Below are 21,030 nucleotides of genomic sequence, written 5' to 3' on the forward strand. Positions count from 1 at the left end.
GGTCATTTTGGTCAGGTGCCAGCGAAGTTATCTTAGCTTCTTAACCCTTTACAGGTGAAAGGGTTTTTTCTCTGGCCAGGAGGGATTTAAAGGTGTTTACCCTTCTCTCTATATTTATGACACCTGGTTTTTCAAGGATTCACAACTTGCTTGTAGAACTTCATTTCTGACTAAGCTTTTCATTCACGGCCTTAGTGTATGAGCAGACTTCTCTTTCTTTATTTTACTTCACATTTTAAAGTGATGTTGGCAACAACTAAGAAGTTCAGCCATCTGAGCTGCTTTTTGCATTCAAATCTCTAAAATGGCTTTGATTTCAACAATGAACTTTGATATGAATGATGGCATAATATTGTCCCAGAAAGTCTTGAGAATGTGGATGGAAAGGAGGAAGCTTGGGGTTAAGGCACAGGACTGGGATTTGCAGTATGTTCAGTACCTGGCCCTGCCACAGACTTCTGGTGGGACCTGGGGCAAGTCACTGAATCTCTGTGAGCCTCAGTTCCCCTTCTGTAAAATGGGCATTTCCCTACCTCAGAGTGGTGTTGTGAGGATAAATACATTAATGTTTATGAGGTGCTCAGATATTCTGATAATGTAGGCATACAGTATTAGATGCAATATACAGGAAGAGGACAATATCAAATGGTTGTGATGCTGCATTTTGCAGAGTGATTGCAATGCATGAGTGGTGGCTGTTTTTCATAAAGGATTAAATTCGGAGAGGTGCTCAGCATATGCAGCTTCCATTGATTTCACTGGGAATTTGCAGATGCTTGGCACCTGTTAGGATTTGGTTGAAGATTTTTACAGGGTAAGCAGTGTCCAGAGTGGGTGGGAGGGGGAGGGAACCATTTTGGAAACTTAAAAAAATTAAAACAGAATGCTCTGCTAATGGGTACTATATTGATACCTTTTCTAACCATCTGGGTTCACCCCACCTCAGATCTTGTCTCTTTTTGGCCCCAAGTGAACAAGAAGGGAAGCCTTCCTCACTAAGTGTCAGTTTAAATAATTAATGAGGAAAGCTTCCATTTGTTCTGGTCCTCTGATTGAGTAAGCGAATTTCTGCTTGGAATCTTTTAACCTAGAGCAGTATTTCTCAATGACTGGACAGTGGATCAGCACATGTCCCTGAGATCTCCCTGACACAGTTTAGGAAGGCAGCAAGCTGGTCCCTGGTATCAAAAAGGTTGAGAAACACTGACTGCTGTTATCTTCTTTTCATTGTGTTCCTCCGTTCAGTTTACAGTTTAATCACTGGTGTGTGAGTGGCAGTTAACATCTCCCTGTTGAAGGCCTGAATTAATTCAATTGCTTGATCACTGCCCTTGTTTGCTTTATGCCTATTTCTTCCCTACAATATGCATGGGCAACTCCCACTGAAGCCATCTGGCCCTCGGTAAAGAGCGATAAGTGAGATAAAATCTTTGGTAAGGCTATGTCTACACTAGCACTTTTGTCGGTAAAGCTTTTGTTGGTCAGGAGTGTGCAAAAACACACCCTGGATTGACATAAGTTATACTAACAGATGTACTGGTGTGGACAGCACTATGTTGGTGGGAGACACTCTCCTGCCAACATAGCTTCCGCCACTCGTGGGGGGTGGCTTCATTATTCTGACAGGAGAGGTCTCTCGCGTCGCAGAGAACGGCTACACAGGATACCTTACAGTGGCACAGCTGCATCGGCATAACTGTACTGCTGTAAGGTCTCTCGTGTAGACATGGCCTAAGTGAGTTAAACGTTTTGATAGGAAACTGACAGCACAGTGGGATCATGAGGCTCAGGAAGCAAGATGAAGTCGTGGGAGCTGACTGAATAGTGCAAGATGCTTGTTGACTAATGTGTGTCTCTTCAAGGCCACCTTACAGCTGAAAGCTGAATAACTTGGTATTATGTTACTGTTTGTGGAAGGGAATTGCCATGCATGGCTTTGAAAATATACCTCAGAATGGATTTTGTCTTGATGGCTTTGAAGGACCCCAAAGTGGAGACCCAGGGTCAGACTGAGCAAAAAAATATAGAGGAGCAAGGAGCCTCCCCACTTTATATCCGTGTGCAGGGGCCAGTCACAGTTGACGTGGGGAATTAACCAACCCAAAGGAGGTGAGGGAAGAGCCTCTTTGCCCTCCCTTGAGTATGGGCTATGACCATTTAAAGGATGGAAAGTACGGGTGTTCTGATGTATTCTGCCCTCATAGGCAAAGGAATTCTCCAGGATGTCTCTGGGGATTCCCACTGCGGTACAGTCCCTCTTCAACCTTCCCTCTCCACAGTGTGACCAGTGGCTTACAGCCACAGTCCTACCTTTAGAACCAGAAGCTGTTTGCTTCAGAAAAACGCAGGGGCTTGTCTAACAGAATGTAAAGGCTCTAAACGCTTGGGAATCTCTCGTGCCATCATCTTGCATACACTTCAGCAAGAAAGGGTTCTGATTTCCTTTTTTGTCTGTGAAAACAAAAGCTATATGTATTAACAGCTGGGTAAAATAACAAGGGCCTGCCACATATGCCTATTGAGGAGCGACAGGTCTATATTTTGTGCCAAAATATTAGCCATTTTTTCAGTTCACCCCTCCAAAAAACAATCCTTGCTCAATGCACTTCAATAGAGTTAAAAGGTGCGTCTATTTGTCTTCCCCTGAAGGTCACTATTGTTTGCCAACACTGGCATGAATGGTCTGAGTTAGAGTCAAAAGGCATGAAAAATGCCATGTTAAGTCTGTCATTAAGTTGCCCTGTGGTGCTTGTCTAAGCAGAAAACAGCCAACCATATGGTATGCAAAATCATCTCCTGTTTCCAAACCCTGAAACACTTCAGCACAATGGCAGATTAAGGATGGAGCTTCAGTCTTAACTCTGAGCTGCCTGGCTCTTGTCAATTTACTACAAACTCTTAATGTTGGTCTTAGCTTTTTGCCCATTTCTCCATGTGGCTAGAAAAACACCAAGGGCATGTCTACACTGGCAGAGTTACAGCGCTGGGAGTTGCAGGGCTGCTCAGAGAGCGTTGAAGGGAAACCGCTGTTGTGTGTCCACACTGCCAGCTGCCTGTGCAATAGCGTGTTCACACTTGCAGCGTTATTTGGAGCGGTGCACTCTGGGCAGCTGTCCCACAGAGCATCTCTTCCTCTTCGGCTGCTAAGAGTTGTGGGAAGGCGGAGGGCGTCGCGGGGCATCCTGGGTCCACTCCCAATGCTCCGTGGTGCATTGCTTCGCATCCCAGCAATCCCTGTGCTTCTGTCCACATTTGGCACCATCTTTCAACAGTTTGTGTACTGCGCATCCTGCCACTTCAGGCTGCAGAAATGGATCCCGAACTGCTGACCAGTATGCGGCTCGCTGTGACCAGCACATCACGAGCGGCAGCAGAGTTATTCCTTAAACTACAAAGGCAAGAGGAGTGTGACATTGATCTCGCCACGCATACTAGCTACAACACGAGATTGCTTGCGGCATTCGCGAAGGTGCTGACCACAGTGGAATGCCATTTTGAGCTTGGGAAACAAGCAGTGAGCGGTGGGATCCCATCGTGATGCGCGTCTGGGATGACGAGCAGTGGCTGCAGAACTTTTGGATGAGGAAAGCCATCTTCATGGGACTGTGTGATGAGCTAGCCCCAACCCTGCGGTGCAAGGACATGAGAATGAGAGCTGACCTGCCACTGGAAAAAAGTGTGGCGATTGCACTGTGGAAGCTGGCTACTCCAGACTGCTCCCAATCAGCCACTAACTAGTTTGAAGTGGGAAAGTTGACTGTTGGACTTGTGTTGACGGAAGTCTGCAGGGCCATTAGAATCATAGACTATCAGGGTTGGAAGGGACCTTGGGAGGTCATCTAGTCCAACCCCCTGCTCAAAGCAGGACCAATCCCCAATTTTTGCCCCAGATCCCTAAATGGCCCTCTCAAGGATTGAACTCACAACCCTGGGTTTAGCAGGCCAATGCTCAAACCACTGAGCTATCCCTCCCCCCATCCTGGTCTGGAAGACCGTGACTCTGGGCAATGTGCGTGACATTGTAGATGGCTTTGCACAAATGGGCTTCCCTAACTGTGGAGGAGTGATAGATGGCAGACGCATTCCAATTCTGGCACCAGACCACCTAGCCAGCGAGTACATTAATCAGAGGGGTATTTCTCAATGGTACTCCAGGCATTGTGGATCACCGTGGTCGTTTCACAGACTTTAACGCAGGCTGGTCCAGAAAGGTGCACGACGCACGCATCTTTCAGAACACTGGCATGTTCAGGAAGCTGCAAGCAAGGACTTTCTTCCCGGACCAAAAGATCACCGTAGGGGAAGTTGATCACAATGGGCATTTCCTGGGAGACCCTGCCTACCCCTTAATTCTGTGGCTTATGAAGCCATACACTGGGCAACTTGACAACAGCAAGGAGTGGTTCAACAACAGGCTGAGCAAGTGCAGAATGACTGTTGAGTATGCTTTTGGCCGTTTAAAGGCCCGCCGGTGCTGCCTCCATGGGAAGCTGGATCTGGCCGATGACAATATTCCTATGCTTATAGCCACGTGCTGTATACTCCATAATATTTGTGAAGGGAAGGGTGAAAGCTTCACTCAGGGCTGGACCACAGAGGTTCAACAGTGGAGGCTGAGTTTGAACAGCCAGAGACCAGGGCTATTAGAGGGGCGCAGGGCCATAACAATCAGGGATGCTTTGAGGCAGAAATTTGAAGCTGAAAGCCACAAATATTTGTTGCTATGCTCGGGAGTGCAGTGCTTGTGATGCTAATAGCCGACTGGTGCAGACGATGCAGTATGTTGGTTTAACATAATTGATTGTTGCTTTGCAGGGCTCTTTTTGCTTTCAGTTAATAGAATAAAGATTGCTTTTAAACCAACACAATTCTTTTATTAAAAGACAACAACTGGAGGAGAGAGTCAAATAAAAAAAAAAAGCATCAGCAGTGAGGGGGATGGGGAAAGGGAAGGTCCCAGGAGGAGGTGGGGTCCTGGAACGGCTAAAGATTTGCATATGTCCAGGGATCATACCCAATCTTCTCCTTTGGAGTACAGTGTAGCGGATACTGTACTTCAGCAGGGCCAAACTGCAGTGGGATTGGTGTTGAGTGCAGTGGGTAGTGCAGAGCTGGACTGTGAGAGGGGAGGAGTGGAATGCCGCAGGTATAGACTGGAGCCAGAAGGTTGATATCAGTGTGTTGGTGGTGTGTGGGGGGAGCATTGGAAAGAGTTTTGTGACAGCGGCCGCAAGGGACTGTGGGCACGGAGCTGCTCGGTTTGCAGAGTTAGTATCGCCTGCAGAGTGTCCGCTTGGTGCTCCATAATGTTTAAGAGCCGGTCTGTGGCTTCATTCTGGCGTGCTGCGTTTTCCTTTCGGTCCCTCTTCTCGCTATCCCGCCACTCCTTCAATTCCTGTTTCTCAGTGGTGGAGTGCATCATAACCTCAAGCATAAAGTCCTCCTTAGTTCTTCTTGGGTGCTTTCTAATTCTGCACAGCCATTCAACCTCTGATAACAAAGAGAGAGGTTGGGCTCCCAAGGTCATCTCTGTGAAGTTTAAATGCAACATTTTACAGAAGCAGTATTGTTTGCAACGCAAACACTGATTCAGTGCTTTAAAACACAGCCAGTACTCGCACAAGACCCCCAAAATGGTGAGTAGCTGCAGGGGCAGGGTAAATAGCTCTTCCCGGACCCTGCTGTACACTGGGCACGTGGCTCTTGGGGAGAGCCTGCACTGTAGAGAGGGCCTGATAATCAATCCTGTCCCCACACTTTCCACAGGATGTGATCAGTATGGAAGATATCTCGCTGCTGAGGGTGAGCAGGGAATCAAGGGAGGGTCTTCTCCAAGACTGCAGCTTCTGCCCTGGACCTTATGCGGCTCACTTGTGTGCAGCAATGGTGTCTTCCGCCCCCCCCCCACCCCCCCCGTGATGGCACAGTGGTGTGGGAAAGTTACCGTTAATGGGGCAAGAAACAAAGCAGCTCTGCCGAGGAACCTGTGGCAACGGATTGCCCAATATCTCCATGAGTTTCCTGGAGATCTCTGTGGGACTTTCCTGTAAAGTGAGGGAGTCAATCAATAGCTTGTTTTGACACTCAGACTAGGTATGCGGTGCGAGACAAGTCTGCTTTCTGCAACCCTCCTGCCCCCAACAACTTGCTTCAGTGATTTCCAAAATAAAAACCACTTACCAGGGGCCTCCTCTCCTGTTTGCACTTTGCCGACATCCGGAAGCCATGACTGGCTAGGCTTCTCCGGGATAGAGAAGAGCTCCTGTCTGCATGCATCTCTGACCGAGTCATCGTCTGCCTCTGGATCCCCCTCCACATTCTCATCCAAGATTTCCTCCTCCTGTGTCAGTCCATTCTCGACTGGCATGTGAGCCCCCAAGTATCCACAGTGGTCTTTGCAGTGGAGGTGGGGTCACCGCTGAGTATGGCATCCAGCTCTTTGTAGAACTGGAAGCTAGTGGGCACAGCAGTTTGCCTCCTGTTCCCTGCGGTAGGTGTTGCGCAGCTCCTTCGCTTTGAGCCTGCACTGCAATGTGTCCAGGTCATGGCCCCTTTCTGTCATGCATCGTGAAATCTGTCCTTAGGTATTGTAATTCCTGTGGCTGGAGTGCAGCTGGGACTGGACAGCCTCTTCTCCCCAAATGCTGATGAGGTCCAGCAGCTCAGCATTGCTCCAAGCGGGGGCTCACCTGGTGCATGGAGCAGGCATGGCCACCTGGAAAGATGCGCTGAGACCACTGCACGCATCACCGAGCAAACAGGAAGGGGGCTTTCAAAATTAGCAAGGAATTTACTGGGTGGGGCTGATGGTTGGTCACCTGAGGGCAGGGCAGTAGAGTTCAAACACTGATGATGAGAGAGGCAAGAGCAGGCATTGTAGGACACCTCCCGGAGGCCAGTTGCAGCGCTGTAATCACCATGGTGTCTACGCTGGCACTGCAGCACTGTAGCCCCAGCATAGAAAGCCGTACGCCTCTCGTGGAGGGGGATTTTTTTTATAGCACTGCAATTGCACAGTTTCTGCGCACTAAGTGGCATGGCAGTGTGTGCACCTCGGGAGTTACAGCGTAGGAAGCCGCTTTACTGTGCGGAAACTTGCCAGCGTAGACAGGGCTCAAGTCTTTTGCTTTAAAGGTGGGTTTTTAATTATGAAGACTGTTGGCCATATCTTTATCTTCCTAAACCCCTATTTTCCGTGTTTGGTCTCCTACATCATTTGCTTTTATCTCCTTTGAATTTGAAAATGGTAGTTTTTTAGGTTTTATTATATTTTAATTTTTTTCATTAAGTTGTGCAGTGTACAGAATACTTAGGGCGAGGGAAAGGGAGACAGGAGGGATACTTATACATAAAAATGCTTCTGTACTTTTTGATTTCAGAGTACCAGCTGTGTTAGTCTGTATTCGCAAAAGGAAAAGGAGGACTTGTGGCACCTTAGAGACTAATAAATTTATTTGAGCATAAGCTTTTGTGAGCTACAGCTCATTTCATCGGATGCATTCAGTGGAAAATACAGTGGGGAGATTTATATACACAGAGAACTTGAAACAATGGTTATTACCATACACACTGTAACCAGAGTGATCACTTAAGGTGAGCTATTACCAGCAGGAGGGAGGGGGGGAGGGGAACCTTTTGTTAACAAGAACGTCTAAGGAACAGTGGAGGGTGGGGTGGGAGGAGACATAACATGGGGAAATAGTTTTATGTAATGACCCATCCACTCCCAGTCTCTATTCAAGCCTAAGTTAATTGTGTCCAGTTTGCAAATTAATTCCAATTCAGCAGTCTCTCGTTGGAGTCTGTTTTTGAATTTTTTTTGTTGAAGGATAGCCACTCTCAGGTCTGTAATCTTGTGACCGGAGAGATTGAAGTGTTCTCCGACTAGTTTTTGAATGTTATAATTCTTGACGTCTGATTTGTGTCCATTTATTCTTTTACGTAGAGACTGTCCAGTTTGACCAATGTACATGGCAGAAGGGCATTGCTGGCACATGATGGCATATATCACATTGGTAGATGTGCAAGTGAACAAGCCTCTGATAGTGTGGCTGATGTGATTAGGCCCTCTGATGGTGTCCCCTGAATAGATACATGGACACAGTTGGCAACGGGCTTTGTTGCAAGGATAGGTTCCTGGGTTAGTGGTTCTGTTGTGTGGTGTGTGGTTGCTGGTGAGTATTTGCTTCAGGTTGGGGGGCTGTCTGTAAGCAAGGATTGGCCTGTGTCCCAAGATTTGTGAGAGTGATGGGTCATCCTTCAGGATAGGTTGTATCCTTGATGATGCGTTGGAGAGGTTTTAGTTGGGGGCTGAAGGTGATGGCTAGTGGCGTTGTGTTATTTTCTTTGTTGGGCCTGTCCTGTAATAGGTGACTTCTGGGTACTCTTCTGGCTCTGTCAATCTGTTTCTTCACTTCAGCAGGTGGGTACTGTAGTTGTAAGAATGCTTGATAGAGATCTTGAAGGTGTTTGTCTCTGTCTGAGGGGTTTGAGCAAATGCAGTTGTGTCGTAGAGCTTGGCTGTAGACAATGGATCGTGTGGTGTGGTCTGGATGAAAGCTGGAGGCATGTAGGTAGGAATAGCGGTCAGTAGGTTTCCGGTATAGGGTGGTGATTATGTGACCATCGCTTATTAGCACCGTAGTGTCCAGGAAGTGGAACTCTTGTGTGGACTGGTCCAGGCTGAGGTTGATGGTGGGAAGGAAATTGTTGAAATCATGGTGGAATTCTTCAAGGGCTTCTTTTCCATGGGTCCAGATGATGAAGATGTCGTCAATGTAGCACAAGTAGAGTAGGGGCATTAGGGGACGAGAGCTGAGGAAGCGTTGTTCTAAGTCAGCCATAAAAATGTTGGCATACTGTGGAGCCATGTGGGTACCCATAGCAGTGCCGCTGATTTGAAGGTATACATTGTTCCCAAATGTGAAATAGTTATGGATGAGGACAAAGTCACAAAGTTCAGCCACCAGGTTTGCCGTGACATTCATCGGGGATACTGTTCCTGATGGTTTGTAATCCATCTTTGTGTGGAATGTTGGTGTAGAGGGCTTCTACATCCATAGTGGCCAGGATGGTGTTTTGGGGAGTCTTGGGGGGAGGGGCAAGGGGCATGGCGTTTGGGGAGGGGTGAGACAGGGCAGCGCCTCAGTGGTCCAGTTATCAGGAATTAGAAAGTAGCCCCTTACTTTGCAATTTGACCTATTTAAGTAAATAGGGTAATTCGCAGAATAAGGTACTACTCAGTGGGACCAGGGGTAGCAGAATGAATAGTTTGTTTAGATTGGCGGTGAGCACATGCAGTCGTAGTGTTAGAATGAACACCAATGGAAATCGCAGTGCAAGTTTGTCCAAGATTTTTATTCCTCCCCAAATCCACAGGGTCACGTGAGTGAATTTTCATCGGACTATTTAGGAGCCAGAAATAATTTCTTGTCAACAGACCTACGGATTCTAAATAGTGTCAGCAAAGTGAGGGTCTTCTCTTCTTTGTTAGATAAGTATTAGTTAATGTATAACAAATCAAGATATGCAGTAGTGTTTTTTCAACAACAAGCTAAACCCCCCCCCCGCCCAGATACCCCCATATATCATTGATTTCATTGGAGGTGACTTGGTGTAAATGAGGGGAGAATTTGACTCCCCATCCCTTTCCGTCCTCCACAAAAAAATGTGACCATATTTTCCAGCTAAATTTGGTTAATGGCATCGGAACCCACAGATGGCGCAGCACCTGTGAGATTGGGATTCATGGTTGGGTGGGTGACTAATTCTAATTGAAAGGACAAACAACAAATCCCTAATCTAACAGGAGCTGATTGGGAGCAAATGTGCATGCTGCAGCAGCTTGTAATCAGGGGAAATACTGTTGGTCAAATTAATTTTAAAAATGAGATTAGACATATTTAAGACTGTTAAAGAAAACTGCCTGGGATTATTACTGCTAGTTATTACTTGCATCTGGGCAGCCAGTACTTGGTCTGTTGCTGTTGGAAAATCTTGTGGGGTCAGACAGAGCATCTGCAAAGATTTGCAAGAGATGTGTTGTTGCACTTCAACTTGCAGCTGTTCCATGTCACAATTACAGCCTGTTTGAAAACTCATCCCAAACATTTGGAATCGGAGTAGGATAGATACTACTGGATACCTGGGAGGGCCCTATACTCCTTTATAGGATACGAATAACTCCCAGTGAAATCAAGTAGAGTTACTTGTATCCTGTGGTATTAAAATAGTGTTCTGGATTTGAGGCTGATCTCAGGCCTTTCCTAAACCCTCACATCTAGAGGAGAGTGGGAGGAAACATTGCAGAGGTTAGTGGTGATGGTTTTGAACTGTGTTAGTGCCCAGAGGTCCCAGTCAGGATCCTGGCCCGATGATGGTCTTTGCCCACCAAAGAGTTTGCTATCTAAGAAGACAAATGACATGCAAAATCAAATATATAGAATTTTCAAAATATATATGTACATTTGCCATTTTTACTTATGAATAGATAAAATTAAGTGCCACTTCTCTCAATTTGCCCTTCAACCTAAGCAAAAATTGATTTTTGCATAGGCATCACAACAGATATGAGGCAGTCTTCACTAGAAGACATAACATGCATATAAAAATTTACCAGCAATATCTCTGAAAGACATCATATCTTATAAATTCCTTAGTTAAACCAGTGCAATGTGTTTAACCCAAAGAGCATCTGACACCCAGAGGTAATCGTAATCAAGTTTTGGATCTTGCAGCACAGAGAGGTTTTTTTTAAGCTGCTTGAAGAAAATGACTTTCTTAAAAAAGATTCAAGGTCAGTTCCCTATATGGTCTGGCTGAGTATATCAAACTTTCCCTGAAAGCAAAGCATTTCTCTGCCAAACTACTGTATATAGCTAGTGGAGGAAAATCCCATAAATCTCTCTCCTCCATTTATCCTGGGTCAAAGAGAGATTCTTGCATGAGCATTATGTGACCAACTGCTCTGACTAGAAAACAGAGAGAGATTAAAGCACGTACAGTACAGGAAGAGAATTTACCCTTGCGGTCACAAACCTTCTCAGCTTACAGCTCAGAATCAGCCCTTTGGAAGTACATACATACAGTAATGTTAGAATAGCTCTTTATTTTTTTAAGCACATCACATTTTCGTCTCATGATTCTAGCCTTGCTTTTCAGTAGCTGTTAACACAATGATAGCTTCCAATATTTATTTTAAGTCAGTCACACAATTGACTTCAAAGGAATTGTATTGAGAATTGAACCTCTAGAAACTTTTTCAGTACAAACTAACTATAATATTGGTAAATTTAAATGCTTGCTGCACCTTACCTTTGGTACCACAATACTTCAGTTAACATATATCTTCTGTGCAGGTGCTCACTTTTTTAAATTAGGAGCACAGTGTACAAGGGATTACTTTACCCACAGTTGAAATGCAGCTACTTCCGGGGTGCAACATGGCAGCTGTTTAGCAGAACAATAGTTTATGGGTGAGAAAATGCAGATTGATTACTTCAAATTAAATTTCAAGGGGGAAAGATGAAGGTTGAATGTAATTATCCCAGAAGGAATTTGGGTAGGACACTGGGGTTAACATATGCTTGGAAAAAGAGACATGAGTCTTTCACAACTTCAAGTGACCTGAACTTCTGTTGAACTAGTACTTAAATGGCTTACGTTACCATAGATGTGAGTTCCTCACAACATCTCTGTGTGATACTCACAACACACCTGTGAAGTAGGGGAGTGCCGTCATGTCCATTTCACAGATGGGGAACTGAGGACTAGAGAAACTAAGTAAGTTGCCCAAGTCCCACAGGAAGACACTGGAGATCAGGAAATTGAGTCTGGGTCCCGTGAGTCCCAAATTAGCGCCCAAACCACTGGATTATCCTTCCTCCCCTCTCTTGTCCAGTACGCACTGCCTCCAGCAGCAAAGTGCCATCCACTAACACTATGCCTGCTCATTCTGTTAGAAATGGATCAAATTTTAATTTTCTGCAGAATTTTTTCTATTGAAAGTTTTTTTTCCATTTTGAAACCTTCAATTGTTGAAATTTCAATTTTGGGAGCGTGAGGGGGCGAATTCTGCCATGACACTAAACTGTCAATCAAAATTGGTGATGCAAAAACTGAAAGGCAAAAATGCAAAATAATTAACCAAGCTAACTTTTTCATCAATAATTTGCATTGAATTATTTTTTTTCAAAATGTGCAAATATGCATTTTTGATAGGACTTGTTTTCTATGGACAATGTCCACCAGCTTTTCTGAAAAGGTATCACTCTTTCTGGAACTTTGGAGGGGAAAATACATCATGGGAGTGACTATGTGACTGTGCATGTTTTGAGAATATGACAATTTGCTTCACTTTCAACCTTTTTACTAAAGATTGCCTATTCTTGAGAAACTTGGTGTTTTTCTTAAAGCTCCTGCTTCTGAAGTCATGTGAATACATGCAAATCTCAGCTTAAATTTAAGTCTCTAGCTCTCTTGGTTGCAGTGAACGCTTGCAAATGTGAACCTTATTGTTTCAAAAACCAGAAGGCAAATCAATTATTTTTTAAGCCAATTTCATGGTTTCTGTGGTCTAACACTTAATTTTTGAATACTTGGAGTAGGCAATACTGGATATGTTTATATTTTCCAGAACACAGCATGTCAATGTGACTTTTATTTTAGATTAAGGAGAACAGCAAGCAAAGTAAGAACAAATATAAAGTCTCTATTAGGGAGGCAACAATGTGTGTCTTTTAATACATAAGATCTTCCATTCTGAATCCCCCTCAAAATCCTGCCCACTCAATACAGGCAGGCAGATTTTATACATATTAAAGTGTGTAGTACTCAGAAAATAGAACTATAGCTATCCACACCTACAGAGACCCTTCACCTTGTATTTATATTGTGTATTTCTGCTTCTCTAGTGTGCCAGGAAGCCGTCTGGGAGGTCTTCAAGACATTCTGGGATAGACTTCCAGCACGTGAAGAATATCAGTACTGGATGAGTTTGTGTGAGGAAGGAACTATGAGCATATTTGAAATGGGCACAAACTTCAGTCAGTCCGAAGAGCACCAGAACCTGATTAAGAAGGTAAGTGCAGTAGGATGGGATCTGGTTACCAACTATGAGCATATTTGAAATGGGCACAAACTTCAATCAGTCCGAAGAGCACCAGAACCTGATTAAGAAGGTAAGTGCAGTAGGATGGGATCTGGTTACCAAATCTTTTTCAGGAAACCAGCATGCATTGTTATGCTCCAATGTGTGACTTCAAATGACAATGAAAAAAAGTACATGTCTGAGTTTTGTGGTGCCTGGATTATTAATTTAGAGGTACTGTGTTATGAAAATAAGGCACTATGCTCATTTGAGGGAGAGCAAAACATTATGATGCAGAGGATGTTACTTTAACGAGTACCTCGGTGCCATTCACTGCAATGACCTGGCTAGTGCGTATGTGGGACCATTGCCTTCTACTGGATGGAATCGGACTTGTTCAGCTCATTATCATAGGCCAGGGTGGGCAAACTTTTTGGCCTGAGAGCCACATTTGGGTGGGGAAATTGTATACAGGGTCATGAATGTAGGGCTGGGGCAGGGTGTTGGGGTGTGAGAGAGGGTGTGGGAGGGGGTGCAGTGTGCAGGAAGGGGCTCAGGGCAAGGGGTTGGGGTGCAGGAGGGATTTAGGGTGTGGGCTCTGGCCCGGCACCGCTTACCTTGAGTGGCTCTGAGGTAGCAGCAACACACAGTGGGGCTAAGGCAGGATCCTTGCCTGCCCTAGCCCCATGCCACTGCGGCACCACATCCCTGCGGCCCCCCGCAGCTCCCATTGGCCACAGGTGCCTGCAGGCGAGGGCAGAGCATGGAGCCCTCTGCCCCCCACCCCCCCAGGGGCTGCAGGGTCATGTAGGGCCGTAGTTTGCCCACCCCGTTATAGGCTGTCTACAGCTAATAGAGGTTTTCTCTCAGCTCAAATGGTAGGCACCTGGGACTTCAGAGCAGGAGCCTCAGTTGAATTCTTGCTCTTACTAAGCTGAACAGCACAATGACAATACTGACATTCCAGTCGCCACGTATTTGCTACTCAGACGTGCACGTACGTTCACATGATTTGCAAACGTGTGTGTTTGTAGACATTAGACTTGATATCCTGCCTAGAAAGTCTATGGCCTTGTCTACATGGAGAGTTTACACAGATTTAACTAAGGGTGTGACTATAAACCACTGTAGTTAAACTGGTGCAAACCCCTGTGTGAACACTTATTATTTTGGTTTAAACCAAACTTATTTTATCTTAAATCAGTTTGGCACAGCTTTAAACTAACCTGAAATAAGCCACTCTTAAACCAAATTGGCATATCATCCCAAGAGTTTGCGATGGTTTAACTAAACCATTGCAAGTTTGTATGTGTACAATGTCTCTCTCTGTAACAATATTTGTTTAAAATGGTTTTGCAGTCCAGGCACATATTTCTTATTTGAAAGGAGTTGATGGTGGAATATAAGAGGCCATTTTTCTTTAATACAGAGCAGTTGTTCATTAAGGATGAAGGCTGTTCTAAGATGTATGGTGGATTCTATGATCTGTTTAAAGCTAGAAATCTCCATTACTTTTGAAGATTTTGTGTGTGCTAATGAGTAAGTTAATGCTTGGGTAGACTTTGAGGACTTTTAGGAACACAAGCCTATAAGTTGTGTAACGTATTGGTTAGTGTGATTTGTTCCTCTGCTGGTCAGAATATGAGACCGGCTCAAGTATTTGTCATGGTCACTTGCTAGTGACTGACCCACAGAGGATATAAACCTGAACAGCACTACAGCCAATTGGGCCTCTATCTGTGCTCATGTGATGGTTTTTGTAGATGGATGCTGGCAAAATCCTTTCTTACATAAACATGTAAGAAATTTGGTAGTGTTGCAGTTATCCTTGGAAAAGTTTGCAGCTAGATAATGAATGAAGTTCTAATGGAAAATTTTAAGGGAGTTAGTTTTTTATTTACATTTTGAGTGTATTGTTGAACTACCTGAAGTATTAAAGTGGTATGGGTGGTATAGAGTTGAAGGTTGTTGTCTTCTAGCCTTTACATATAAAGGCAGGCACATTCTGATGCATCTTAGCCCCACTGTTGCTGAAATGTTTTTGATAGAATATTTAATATTACATATGAAATCATTAAAGAATGAATTGCTTTAAGTCCAGCAATTAATTTAGGTTGGATTGTTTGTTGTCCATACTCCTATACAAGGGTGCTTCTCTCTCTCTCATATGCATGCATGCACTCACTCACATATTGTTTCTGTTCCCATTGCTGCCATCTACCACTTACTTCTGAACTCTTGGACTATTTTGCTCCACCCTAAATTTCCACATGGCTTCCCACTGCCTACTACCTTCCCAATACATCCAAATGGCTCCCCCTGAGCATTTGATCTAGAAATCATTGTGATAAAATAAACATGGAACCCCACCCTACCATTTTCAATCAGTTTCTGGGTTTAAGGCAGCTCTGAGGACTTTAGTCTGCATAGACACACGCCTTATGATTCTCTTTACTTTCAAGAACATTTTCTCTCCTAATTGTTGCTGCTGAATGGATAGTGTGGCTTTCATGAGTCATTGGCAAACTAAGTCTACGTGACGCCTAGATGACTTTCTACAGCACTGGGTTGTGTTCTGTTTCTCTTGTCCTTTTCTCCAGCTGAGATGATGATGGAGGTTGTGTATGAAACCCTTAGGATATTTGTGGAAATCTGCTTTCTTTTGCTGCGCTTGTCCATTATTTGCTCCCATAATGGCCTTTGTCTTTACTCTTTTATGTTCATAAGGCTTGTGTGACATACCCAGGCTACAATCTGGACTGATAAACTGCTGTATCCCTCCAGTTCTCTAACCTGGGGTGCCTTTTACACTGCCTTGTTGTGGGAGCAACCACTCCTGATCTGCTCTCTCACAGCCTCCAGCATGTATATTACTCCCAGATCCACTGTATGAGTGCTGTAGCCAGTCACTCTTGAATTACGCTGCAGAGCGACATCAGCAAACTCCCAGTCCAAGACTTCCCCCCAGAAATGTGTGTCTTGTACTGCCCAGCTCTCTCCTGGACAATACAAGCTCATAAAAAGTCCCTCATTTTATTAACAGAAAATGATATGCACAAATCCTGTTATCCCAAATGGAGTTTCCCAAACACTTTAGTCCAAATACACTGGTTTAGATAAAACAAGTTTATTAACTTAATTAATTAAAGGATAGATTTTAATTGAATACAAGTATTAAGGCATGAAAGTCAGAATTGGTTACAAGAAAAATAAAAGTAAAATGGAACTAATGCCTAACTTAACAACCTAGAATGAATTCAAAGCAAAGGTCTCTCTCATCACATGCTTCAGCAGCCTTACTGGCTGAACTTGTTTCAGTCAGGATCCTTCTCCCAGTCCAATGTCACTTTCTTTGTTCTTCAGCTGTTGTGGATGCCGTGGGCAAACAGAAAGGGAGGAATAATTTGGGGCTTTTGCTCTCCCTTCTTATAGTTCTTCCTCTTCTTTGAGAAGTCTCTCCAGCTGGGCTTCAGGTGACAGACAATGTGTGTGGATGGGAACCCCAAGTTGTTTCTTTGTCAAAATGTAGATTTTTTTGGTCACACCTTCTTTCTTCTTTCATACAGAGAAATCTTATGACTTTACATATATTACCACACATATTTTACGAGGACAATAATGATTAGGTAGTCATGAGTTTTGAAATGATATCTCACCAGGCATACTTGGTACAAAAGTTGTCATAATCCTGTGAAAGGGATGAACACAGGGGTACAGACTGTCACAACTTGTTCATGCAAGATGCTGAGCACCTTAATACCCACCCTTGACTTTCTCTGATGGTGTTCAGCATCTCACAGGAGCTCAGCAGCTCGCAGGATGAAACGTGTGAATGGTCCACATATTCAGTTGCTTAACAGAAAGAATCTCTTCTGTCTTGCACTGTAGTAAACTGCAAAGCAGCATACACTTTGTTGGTAATTCTGCGGTCTATCAGTTTGTGTCTCAACCACTTAGCCCACGCTCTGAAATTTCCTATGATCTGTTATCCTATTATTTTTCAGATTCACGGGCCTCGGTTTTTCCTGGTTCCAGCTAGGACTGGAACTGGAAATGCTGCAACACTGGTCAGATATCCAACCAAAGTTCACATTTTTAAGAGATGTGGAGGGTTCAGATAAGCAATATGAATAGGCTTTTGTGATGCTTTTCTGAACTGAAATCCATATATTTTGCGACTTCCCCATCTCTAGCATATAGAATAACCCTAACCTTATACAATATTGTGTAATGGGGTTTTTCGTACAAATTTTATCCTCAGATGCTTTGCAGAAGTGTTAAGTATATAGTTACAGAGTTAAAAGAACAGAGGGAGAGAAATTTAATAAAATACAGGCAAGGGAAAAAAATGTTTCCAGATGAGATTCAAAATAGACGTAGAGTCAATTATATCCTCAATTACTTTACAATGCTTTGACAACAAGAAGATGAGGCCATGTAAAAACTATGGAATAAACACTAGAAATCTGTGCAAAAATTCTAGCCTCATGATTCCAGTATAGTATCTGTTTTTCAAACCATCACCTAAGTCTAATATTTGGTGGCACTTTAGGATTGCATATTCCAGACTCAGACATTGAATGAATAGTGGTATATTACATCCATGATCATATCATAAATAACATGACTGGCTCTGGTCACAAGAATGCAGATTATCCATATATGGTGGCTAGATTAAAAAAAAAATTGGCCTTCCAGGAGAAGAAATCATTTGTTTTAAATAATGTTTATAAAACATTTTGTGACCTTCAGTTCTTCAAGTGTCCTTTGCATATTCCCACTCGTGGGATATACCAACTGGTGCAGCTTGGACAGTGAAACCTTCTGGTAGCAGTGTCTGTTAAAGCATTCACACTCCCCTTCTTCCCCTTCCTTAGTGTTTGAGCATGTGCTGAGGGTGTGTGTATAAAAGAGCAGGGTGTTGGTTGCCACCTCAGGTCCTTCCATCACTAATGCAGGGTCTAGTGTATTTGTCATTTACCATTCTGTAAAAGAAAGGGAAGTGTATTGGGAGTGTTAATATGCAGAGTACATCTCAAAGAACTCCAGCAACCAGTAAGTAACCTTCTTCATTTTTTTTTTTCCATTGGTCCAACATTGTGTCATGGCAAGTGTGGAAACGCATAGATGTGTGACTGCTGTGGAGAAATGCAGGAGTAATGAAATGGGCACCAGACTTGTTGCTGTTATGTTGCTGTAACATACAGACGATGTTCACTTATCTGAAATTGGAAGTGGCATTTGGATAGTGAGGTGCAGATTTTGTTGCCTGTATGCTTTGGTCAGTTAACCAATCTGTTTCTCTCCTGCCCCTCTCATCTATAATTCACTCATTGTCCCATCCCCGAGCCAGACCTGCGATTACACACAATAGGCTTGATCCCACAAAGCACAGATGTGGAGTGTTGCATATATAAACTTAATTTAGAGCAGATTGATGAGCACGGAGGAGACTGATCCTGCATTAATGAGAGCACTTCTGTGCAGCTGCCAGGTTACTGCTGCCCAGTGGCAGGAAGCAGGCCAAAAAGGGATTTGCAAGGGAGACCAGGAGATGGGATGGGATAGAGTAACTGGATAGAGTATGCCTCATTAGCAGATTGAGAATCTCTTAAGCCCTTGACTTCTCAAACATGATCATTAACTGTCTATGCCCGGCCCTGATCTTCTCAGAATAAGAAACCTGGAGGGACAGGAGTCGTGAGTCGGATTTCCATGCAGTGCGGAGGCTGGCACTTAAGTGTACCTTGTGTCTGTGTGGAGTCTCTGCTCATGCTCATGATGAAGCACAATTTAGGAATGTGGACAATTTTAATGTCCAATTACAAATAAATAAATAGTACACTCTGTTAGTTGCCACAATATAGGTAGCTGACAGGAATTTTAAAATAGTATGGCATGGGCTGTCATGGCGTGTGTGTGGTGGCACCACAGACTTGTACGGGTCAGAAAAATTGCAGTATGTACATTTCAGAACATTTGTTACTAAGCAGCAGCCATGGAATCATAGAAATGTAGGACTGGAAGGGACCTTGACAGGTCATCTAGTCCAGTCCCCTGCACTGAGGCAGGGCTTAGTATTAAGTTCTGTTAGTACTTAAGACTTTGTTAATTTTAAATCTTGACTGAAAGAGTCCTAATTTTTGGGACTGTCATCTGGGCTGTCGGCATCTTTTGTTTAGAACCCTCCACTGGGCTTTTGATCAGGCCCACTGCAAGTATATATAATATCAGTACACAAAAACACTGTGCTGTGTATCGGTGATCTCTGTGGAATGTACCTGACACAAAATCTAAAAAAGGAAGGCAATTAAAAATTAAATCTACTACAGTATACACTCTCTGTTACCCCACCCAGGGATGAACACCTCACAACTAGCACAACCACCATCCACCACAAAAAAATGCACCAGAATCTTAACTATGCCCCAATAATGACAGCAGCCTTCCAGGACATCCCCTTCCCCAAATTCTACCCATCCACCTCCATCACAAACAGACCAAAACCGCCCTCTCTGTTGTCCCTTCACGTCACAGTTTTGTCATGTGATGCAGGTTTGGAAGATTCATGCAATTCCTGGTCTCTGTCAAAAGCCAACAGCTACTTCATAGAAGATCCTGGTTGTTGTAAACCTCCTACTCTCCCAGCACATACGATTCAGATATGACGAACAGTGCTGACCATTTTTGTATTCTTTTTTACAAACAAAACAAGTTACAGTCTTTCTTCAGTTTATAGTTTTGGGGCTAGAGGGGACCAAAATATCATGGGACTCAGAATGTGAATTTATTTGTGGCCAGTTTAAATTTAAACTGAAACTAACCAATTGTTGGTTTTTTTTTTTAAACTCCTCAGAAAATTCAAGCATATTTTTCCTGGAACGAAATTATCCAAGTTGTTAATGAAAATACTGAACAGTATTGAAACCAAGAAAGATCCCTATGGGACCCCACTAGACATATCCATCCAGTCTGACAGCAAACTATTAACTACTCTTTGAGTACATTTTTTCAACCAGTTGTGCACCCATAGTAATTTCATGTAATTTACATTTTCCTAGTTTACTTATGAGAATGTCATGTGGGACTGTCAAAATCCTTTCAAAAATCAAGATATAACATGTCTGTTGCTTCCTCTCGATCTACAGGGCCTACAGCCTTGTCAAAGAAGGAAATTAGGTTGTTTTTGACAAATCCATGCTGGCTATTACTTATCACCTGTTTCTCCTTTAGGTGCTTACAGGTTGATTGTTTAAATTTTTTTCCAGTGTCTTTCCAGGAATTGAAGTTAGGCTGACTGGTCTATAATTCCCTGGGTCCCCTTTGCTCCCCCTTTTTAAAGATAGGTACTATGACTGCTCTTCTCCAGTTCTCTGGTACCTCACCTGTCTTCCATGAGTTCTCAAAGATAATCACTAATGGTTCTGAGATTGCTTTAGTTAGTTCCTTAAGTATCTGAGGGCAGTTTCCATCAGGCCGTGACAACTTGAAAGCATCTAACTTACTGAATTTCATCTTGTTCATTTCAGACCAATTCTCCAATTTATCAAGGTCATTTTAAATTCCAATCCTGCCCTCCAAAGTGCTTGCAACCCCACTCAGCTTGGTCTCATCTGCAACTTTTATAAGCATATTCTTAAAAATTCAAGCTTTATCCAGAGATTGTGATGAACGTTTTGGATAGATAAACTCTGTTTTTTATGTAAAACAGAGGTTTAAGTCCCACTTTGAGTTCAGAATATAATGCAAATGTAACTGGCATTGCAGTAGCTCCATCCTAATATTTATTTGTGGGCACAGTTTTCAAATGTAGATGTGTATAACATGGTGTGCTAGCCTCGTAAAACAGACAACAGGCCTGGCCCAATCTTCCTACAAATTTCATTCCAGGAAGATGGCATTCTGGGAGTTGTAGTTTCAGGGAGTCAGATAACTGTAGGAAG

The 21,030-nt window shown here is 43.6% G+C and overlaps 1 protein-coding gene across 2 annotated transcripts in view; it reads left to right on the plus strand.

Moving 5' to 3' along the window:
* The window catches only part of IMPG2 (interphotoreceptor matrix proteoglycan 2), a 99,549-nt gene that overhangs the window by 14,441 nt on the left and 64,078 nt on the right, over window positions 1–21,030 (plus strand). The window contains exon 3 of one of the 2 annotated variants that reach the window (XM_038387518.2): window positions 12,912–13,078. In XM_038387518.2, coding sequence (XP_038243446.1) covers window positions 12,912–13,078 — 167 coding nt within the window. Of the gene's footprint in view, window positions 1–12,911; window positions 13,079–13,114; window positions 13,179–21,030 lie in introns of those variants that run through there. The other variant, XM_043511150.1, reaches the window with a different exon arrangement.

Source organism: Dermochelys coriacea, chromosome 1 (assembly GCF_009764565.3).
Source record: "Dermochelys coriacea isolate rDerCor1 chromosome 1, rDerCor1.pri.v4, whole genome shotgun sequence".
NCBI lineage: Eukaryota > Metazoa > Chordata > Testudines > Dermochelyidae > Dermochelys > Dermochelys coriacea.